At 45.1% G+C, this 8,421-nt stretch overlaps 1 protein-coding gene across 3 annotated transcripts in view; it reads right to left on the bottom strand.

The window, feature by feature from the left end:
• DCLK1 (doublecortin like kinase 1) overlaps positions 1–8,314 on the bottom strand; it is a 325,749-nt gene extending 317,435 nt beyond the window's left edge. For all 3 annotated transcript variants that reach the window (XM_024755592.1, XM_024755594.1, XM_024755593.1), the window contains exons 1-2: positions 8,288–8,314; positions 3,148–3,542 (exon numbers count right to left, since the gene is read on the bottom strand). In XM_024755592.1, the coding sequence (XP_024611360.1) occupies positions 3,148–3,523 (376 nt within the window). In that variant the 5' untranslated portion in view covers positions 3,524–3,542; positions 8,288–8,314. The remainder of the gene's footprint in view (positions 1–3,147; positions 3,543–8,287) is intronic.
• Between the last annotated feature and the right edge of the window lie 107 nt (positions 8,315–8,421).

The following is an 8,421-nucleotide window of genomic DNA, read 5'->3' as shown; positions in this document are numbered from 1 at the left end:
ACACATATATATACACACACACACACACACACACACACACACACACACACACACACACACACACACACACACACACACACCCCCCACTCATACAGTTATACTCCAGGCCGAGAGCTAGCTTTATCAACATTTTTAAGCCAAATTTAGGCATAATAATAATACAGCAGTGAAAGTGACCAGCAGACCGTTATAAATAAAGAAACTCACATACATCATCGTCAGAATTTCTAGTCTGAGATAAGTGAGAATGAACAAACTCACAAAAAAACATTACAAGTCAGATATACTTGTCGCAGCACTCACTAAAAGGATTTAACTTAAAATGCAAACGTCATCATGTTGGAAGGGGAAATGAGAAGCTAATAACATGCACTGACGTTTACATAAAATTAGTATGTAAAGTGGGAGCTATGAACCTAATGATGGATGTGAAGCAACGGTTTGCATTTTATCAGACTAAGCAAAAAACATAATTGACAAAGAGGCAAATCTAAATGAATTTCCAGCTATTTCAACACTAAGTGCAGCTGCATGAGAACTGTCAGTGTTATAAATGAAAAAAAAAATCTGTTTAAACTGAAAAAAAATTTTAAACGCAGCCAATAAGTGAACTTACCTACTTTACTGAAGTTACCATTTATTTAATCAGAAAAAGGCATTTTTTTCCAAAAAGGAATTTTTTTAACATCAGAATATTCAATCTGCAGTTAACTTCTTATTGATCAAGGAGAAAGATGTTTGAGGGCAAATGAAAATAGTAAAGTGTTTCTGGGAGCAGTATCTGCCATTCCTGGAATTAAGTCAAGGTTAAAAATATTTGTTTTCAAGAAGAAGCTAATACAATAAGATTTCATTAAAAAGCCACTAAGAATATATATATATATATATATCTTAATCACTTTGCTGTACACCAGAAATTAACACAATATTGTAAATCGACTATACTTCAATTTTAAAGAGCCACTAGTACCACCCCACTCAGTATCTTACTGGTGGCAGTTATGAGCTCAAGGGCTGGTACCAGCGGGTTCAAATCTTAACTCTACTATTTCTTGCTGTGCGACTCTGGCAGATCACTTAACCACGCTGTGCCTCACTTTCCTCATCTTACTGTGAGGATAACAGTACCTACCTCCGAGGATCACTGTGAGAATGAAAAATGTTCATACATGCAAGACACATGCTCGATATCTGCGAGCTATCATTATCATCATCACTCAGGACAGTAGTCTCTCTCTCAGGGCAGGTGTTCTTTTGTGCTAAAAAACTGACAAAGAAGATGGTGGCGAGCATGCCATGCTTTTGCTGGTCCCTGGATATAAAGTACTGTCATTTCCCACCTCTCACACCTTCTCCTTGGCGGATGGGAATCATGGGAATATCTCTGCCACTTCTGAGTGAAGATCGATCCTGGGTGAGAAACTGACTGAAGCAACCCTCCCCCCGCAGATGTTGCACAAGTGACTCTAGACCAGAGAATGCCAAGCCCAGGATGTCTTAGAAGGTGCTTTGAGGTCCTGGCATATTTTCCCTACAACACCATCTGCCCTCAAAGGGACTGCTTGGTGACTGTTCATACACCTGGCTTTGTACTTGATCTTTTCCCAGATGCTCTGGAATATCTCACCAAATTATTTATCCTGTATTTTCCAAGGTCATGAAAAGACAAGGCACAAAAATCAAAGCTGATACACAAATATTCTATGTTCATTCTTCCCCTTTAATTTACTGGAAGTTCCAGCATCTGAGAAGGAAAAAGGCCAAGTCTACAGGCTTCTTGGCAGGGCGATGAGTCATCGAAAAGAGATGTGAATTCCCACAAAATAAACATAACCAAACCCCTCCACACCCTCTCAAGTGCAGTCATACTGTGAGTGGACTGGCATCCCTGCCAAGGGATCAAGGGAAGAGAAATGGGAGAAAGACAGAGAAGCCCTCAGCCTTGAATCACGTACAAACTCTGATTCCAAAGGAAGACCAGAGTGCTTGCCTGTGTGCAGTCAGGGCATGGCATTCGTCCAGGATCCAGACAGACTGCAGGGCCTGGGCAAATACATCTGGAGTAAAGATGAACTCGGGGTGAAATCAAGCTCTCCCCACATTCCCAACTTCCTTTCCCGTGTTGCTTTGCACTAATATTTCATGAGGACCTTGAGACCTCAACTTAGAAAAATCTACTCTCCAAAGAGGATCGGCTACCCTCATTTACATCTCAGCATGAATTTAATCCTGGTTATTTTTCTCCCAAGGTATTTTACTTCAATTATGATTTCTAAGGTGATTAGAGACCTCACGCCCTGTTCAAACAGGGTCAGTCCTGAGACACGTGTATTCCAGAGAAGGCAACCTACTCTGCCTGCAAAAGACACCAGGCCTCATCCGTGGACCCAAATAGTCCTATTTCCACATGAAATGTCTAAAATAGGTAATCACTGTTAACCTACGTTAAACTTAACAAAAATAAACTGAGCAGGTTAACTCCTCAAACACCACAGAAAGACAACAATCCTTTTAAACTTAAAATCAGTCAAACCTTAAAATAATTTTAAAATTTAAATGCGTCATATTGGAAAGAACAGGCAGCAAATCTAACTTTTGGTCCAGCAACAACACTATCTTACCATGTACGCACAGACACATGTCACTTGAATGTTGGGGCCTCAGTCTCCAGTGATTAAAATTAATAGGTTTGATACCTATCTAAGATTCCTTAAAACTCAAAAATGTCATGATCTATTAGTTATTTTCGGTTCAAGTACTTTCACACATGTGGTAGCAAAAGTTCAATTTGCAGCTAGAAATAAGTAAGAACTATGTGATTAAAGATATAAAAATGGACTTTCAAAATTAACATAGCACAGGTGTGAGAAAAAATAGAGAGGATGCTGTAGAATTAAGATACTTTTTCCCTCAGCCCATTATTATAAGCTACCTGATCGAATACCATTAGGTTTGTTGGGGTTTTTTCTTTTTACGCTACTGTACAGACAAGTGAACTCTCCACCATGTGGAACAGTAAGGATCACAGCCACAAGGCTGAATGCTGTCTCTTAGAGATCAAGCAGAAGATGGTGAGAATAATATGGACCTGTGGGAACCGAAGCCATATGCCCTAGGGTCACTTGGGAGGTATCTCCCAGCTCTCACCTTCCAGCAGCTGGTCCAGGCTGGAAATCTTCTTGAGCCCATCAATGGTGTAGATTGTTCTCACCCCCTGGGGCAAATTCACGTTATCCGACAGAGTTCGGGTCAAATCAGCCAGCAGGGCCTCAAAAGATCGGAACCGGTCTGGGGAGATGGCATACACAATCCCTTTGAAGTATCGATCTCCGTTTCGATAGAAACGAACTTTCTTGGCCTTCTTCTCAGAGCTGAGGGTCTGCAGCGTGCGGGTTCGGTAGAAGCTGCAGTGGGCGCTGTGCGTGGGGCTGGGCAGCCCGTTCACCCGCGACCCTCGGCTGTATCTCTGCGCCTTATCCCTTTCATCGAAGTGCTCCAACTCCATGTCTCTGCCGAAGGACATGACGGAGTTAAAGTTGAACCTGGGAGGCACAGAAACACAAACAGCCACACAAAGATGTTATTTTTGCACCCTGATTTGAAAGGCTCAGCTTGAGAGCAGCTGATGGAGATATTGCTATAATCGATGATATGTTTGATATGAATTATCAAGTTGGGAGAGAAAAGACAAAGAAATAGAAGAGGCAGACCCAGTGGAAACAGCTTATTAATCAACCCCAGCTTTGTCAGAATATGGCTGTACGCATTGACCACCTAGCACGTCAGGCTTTGAACAGCTATTGTTTCCAACAGTCACAACAAACCTTTCAAAGTATTGTTAACCTGATTTACAGATGAAGAAACTGAGGCACAGAAAAATTTCTCCAAGTAATTCAGTTGAGAAATGCCTGAATCAAGAACTCTGCCCCAGGTTTGCCTGACTTCAAGGGTAGGTAGGAAATGAGCTTTCATTTCACTACAGGGCTAAAGATTCAAGATATAGTGGTCGTGGTGGACCAGGAATCAAAAGAGGGCAGGTATCATTTAAGAGTCAGATTGTAAACATTTTACCTAGTGTTTGTACTCTGCATGGCTAGACCAAGAGCAAACAATCTGTAGATTCTACCAACTTAAAAGAGATTTTCCAGCATATTCACATATTGAATTGAAATTTACTTAAAAAGTGGACTCACCATAACTCATTTACTTATATTTAATGCTTCATATAAGGTGGATTAAAAAAAAAAGAAGAGGGGCTTCCCTGGTGGCGCAGTGGTTGAGAGTCCGCCTGCCGATGCAGGGGACACGGGTTCGTGCCCCGGTGTGGGAGGATCCCACATGCCGCGGAGCGGCTGGGCCCGTGAGCCATGGCCACTGAGCCTGCGCGTCTGGAGCCTGTTGCTCCGCAACGGGAGAGGCCACAACAGTGAGAGACCCGTGTACCTCAAAAAAAAAAAAAAAATTTTTAAAAAAAAAAAAAAAAAAAAAAAAAAAAAAAGAAGAAAAAGAAAGGTGGGGGAGGGAGGAGAAAGGGAAGGAGGCAGGGGCAGAAAAGAAGAAGAAATAAAAAGAGACACAGCACAGCAATAAGAACAAGAAGAAGGAATGGAAGTTACTTCTTTGGGACACTTGGCCTTTCCTTCCACTAAGGCTCTCTCTGTCTGTGGTTGAGAAAATCGAGATTTGAAGATGTTGACCGAGACCTGACCCCGTATGAACTGCGTAACCTTGAGAAATCTACTTGTTCAACATCTTTAAGCCTCGATTTCCTGAATCACACATGGAAAAGATAACAGTACCCACCTCATAGTTAACATCAGCTATTAAGTAAGTTAAAACACATAAAGCACTTAGGGTAATGTCTACCCTGTGATAAGTATTAATATTTTTATTAATAAAATCTGCCTTTCTGTTCCTGACTTTGTCGCAAAAAGACCTAGTAGGAACAGAATCTCTCCCTCCGGTAAGGGAGGCTCCAGGTGAGCTTCCCCCAGCCCCACCCCCCGCCACGGATTTCCAGCTCATGACCTTCTAAAAGGTACACCTGTGCCCCTACGTCCCCATTTGACTTTCCATGGAGCCCTGTCATCAGCTGCTGCCTCTGGGATCAATTCGTCCTTGCTCAGGGGTTAGCTGATAAGGGCTCGTGCTGTTGCCCCTCACAGGGGATCCGTGTTTTAAACAGGGCAATCTAGAAAGTGGGAAAACCTCAACATTCAAAGGAAAGAAGTTTCAAGGACAAAGTTTCAGGCATATTGAAATAAGAGTTTACGGGAAATGGAAAACTGGGGGCAAGAACCTTACAAGTGCTCCCCAAATCCCACCACACAGACGATGTCACCTTTCCGAAGGTCAGTCCAAACCAGCCCAAAGTACTGCCAAGCTTCCCTGACCCTTCCTTCACCCTCAGTCAACTGACCTCTGAGCCATTCAGAATGGCTACAAATTCATGCTCAAAAGCTTCATGCACTGCTAGAGACTGTGCACTCCTGAAATGAGTGGAGTGGAAAAAGCTCACATTTATTGAACGTCTATGACGTGCCTGACACTGTTACGTGGCGATCAACTGCTGTGTAACATGCTAAGAGCTCCCTCTAAACCTCCTGCCAGTCCAGTGAGGGAGGGGTATTATTGTGACTGAGGATGAGTGCAGGATGTATCCAGGGTCCCAAAGACAGAACTGAGGGCCTTGGGACTTGAACCCAGATTCACTCCAACTGCCTCTGAAGCTGGCACTCCCTCCTTTCCGACTTGTGCACTCTGTCCTAGAGGCCTAGACCCCCTGGGATTGGCCCATCGTCACATGTAAAGTAAGGTGTTTAAAGCCCTCACTCCTCACTAGCTCTGTGACCTTGGGCAGGCCACTTAACTGCCAAAGACGCTGTGTGCACAGAGACCAGACAGTGGTCTCCAGGCCATCAACGTTTTCACCTGCTCGTGATTCTACAGCTGACCCTGCTGGGGGGAGGGAGCGGTGGGCTGGGATTCAATCTGGAGTGATTATTAGTTCTGTGTATTTTTTTTCCTCCAAATATGAAAACTGCCTCATGCCACTCAGTAACTTCACTTTTAGTCTAAATTTGCATTTTCCAGAAAAAATATACCATATATAGGTAGGTATGAAGTGGTTGCATTGATTTTGAAGTTAGATAACTTCAAAACAATTATTAGTTGATATCCAATCCTTCAGAGAGCTATTAATTAACAGAGCCAATATTTTGCCCATGATATCATAACCGCTCCTACTCTTTTTATTTGTTTTTAAAAGGAGTTCTTTTGTCTTCCAAAAGGGATGTGTGTGTTGGGGGGATGATGCTGCCAGTACTCAAAAACCCATGCCACCTCACTAGACTCTTCAAACTTCGTAAAGTATAAAGGTCAGATTGGCTGTTGAAGGTTTTATTTTTTATATGCAGTGATCATTCTTCCAACCCTAGGCATTTCCTTCCAAGTCCAAATCAACCAAAAGAAAACATGCAGGACATGCAGAAAGGATGGCACAATTGTGTCACCAGAGTGCAAATCTAATTCCAAGGGGCTCTTGTTGATTCGCAATCTGCAAAGGTCAAATTATTTAGCAATTGTTGGAATTCCCTTGAGGGAATGGGCTTCTAGAACCAACAATTCCACCCCAATTGGAAAAAAAAAAAAAAAAAGATCAATTTAAAATAGAGAAAAGTTGATTTTATTTGTATATTTCTCCAAACTGGATCATGTGTTCAACCACAGCAGGGCCCACATCTTTTACTTCCCTTCACTTAGTCTGCCCCAGAGTAGGCAATGATGTGGGTGACAAAGAAAAACCACACTCCAAGGGAAATCATTCTCAAGGCTACAGCTACCACTAAATGAATGTCGAAAACCACACTAGACATCCTCGTGTTCCAGATATTATGTGTGGCTTCAAAATAGGTATTCTTTCCCTTGTTTGGCTGGCTCAGCAATTCCACTGGCTTAGTCATATATTCGGATCAAGAGCTCCTGAAGAAGATTCACCGGGCTTCCACAGGTCCCCACTTTCTGCAAGGAAGCTGGCTAGAGGGCACAGCCATGCGTTCACAGGCCATAGATGGCTAAGGGCCTGGGCACACATGTGTCCTGGGACCGAGAAGGTAACTGCACCACCTAAGCCACAGAGGTCCCAGAGGCTTGGGTGGTGAAGACCCGGCCTGGGTCTTATCAGAGATTTTCCTATAAACACTGCCAGGCCAAGAAATCAGCTTCTTCGACTGCTCTCTATGGGATTTCTCACCATTTTGAAGAAACTGTGTGTTCATCCTTCTCTAGACGAGCACACGAGTTCCTGTTTTGGAGATTACACACACACCAAGAAATAATTTGGATAAACGCTACCTACCACATCTAAGTAGATGCTAGACCTGGAGGTCCCAAGGCACATTTTGCCAGTGGGATTAGGATGTAGGTGGATGGCCAGGCACGCACGAAGAAGCAAACACACCTTCAGTGTGCATGCACCACCCTGGACACAGATATCACAGGATGTGTGCATACCTTTTACACTGTTCCTACATATAACCTCTCTTAAAATCCTTCTGACCCGCATTCATGTGACATTTCATACTTAAAAGGCCGTCCTACTTTCCCGGCGAAAAGAGATATATTTAGGAACATTCATAAAACGTATTCATGGAACACCCTGCCGTGTGGCCGCTGAACGCGTGTGCACCAGAATCTGGACACACATTCACAGAGGCGGGGAGAGCAAGCCGGCCTGAATGAAACCTTTCAACCGCTCCAGCTCCTGCAAGCATCTCCTGGCCCAATGCAGCAGCGATTCCGAGCAGACCCGGTTTTCAGCAGCGGCCTCTTTTGTGGGGGGCCGTGCGGGGCTGGGCATGCGTTTCCCCGCTAGGAGAGAAATGCCATTTCCTCTCCGCAGGCTGTTAGCACTGCAGGTACTAATTTGTACACGGGGCAGCCACGCTGTCCCCAAGGGAACTCGAGGCCCCGCAAACGTGCTTGCAGCACCCACACTGCAGTCACCCCCCGCGCACGGATCGCCCCGTCCTCAAGCACACACCACCCTCCCGGGCCCACGGGGAAGCACGCACACAATAAGAGGCCCGACCCGACCACTCCTTCTGGGCGCACACTTGGTCCTCACTCCGCGGCCAGTTCTGACAATGACAAACACCTGGCCCAGCTCCTCCGCCCTAGCTCTCCATCTCCACTAACAAGGCGGCCGAGAGAATGGGGGCCCCGCTCGCCCGACTCCCCGTCCTCAGCCCGGTGGCACCAGACAAAAGAGTGAAAGCAAACCACGCACCGGTCTGCGGAGAAACGCCGCCGGGGGTCTTTGTGGCCGCGCTCCGGGCCGCCTCCTGGTGCTGTCTTCGCGGGGCTGGGTGCGGCCTGACCGCGGGGCTGTGGGGCGGCGGCGGGGCCGCGGCTGGGCGGGGG

The sequence above is a fragment of the Neophocaena asiaeorientalis genome, unplaced genomic scaffold (assembly GCF_003031525.2).
Source record: "Neophocaena asiaeorientalis asiaeorientalis breed wild unplaced genomic scaffold, Neophocaena_asiaeorientalis_V1.1 scaffold59, whole genome shotgun sequence".
Classification (NCBI taxonomy): Eukaryota; Metazoa; Chordata; class Mammalia; order Artiodactyla; family Phocoenidae; genus Neophocaena; species Neophocaena asiaeorientalis.
The sequence above is the reverse complement of the archived record's forward strand: the minus strand, read 5'-3'. Positions and strand labels throughout refer to the sequence as shown.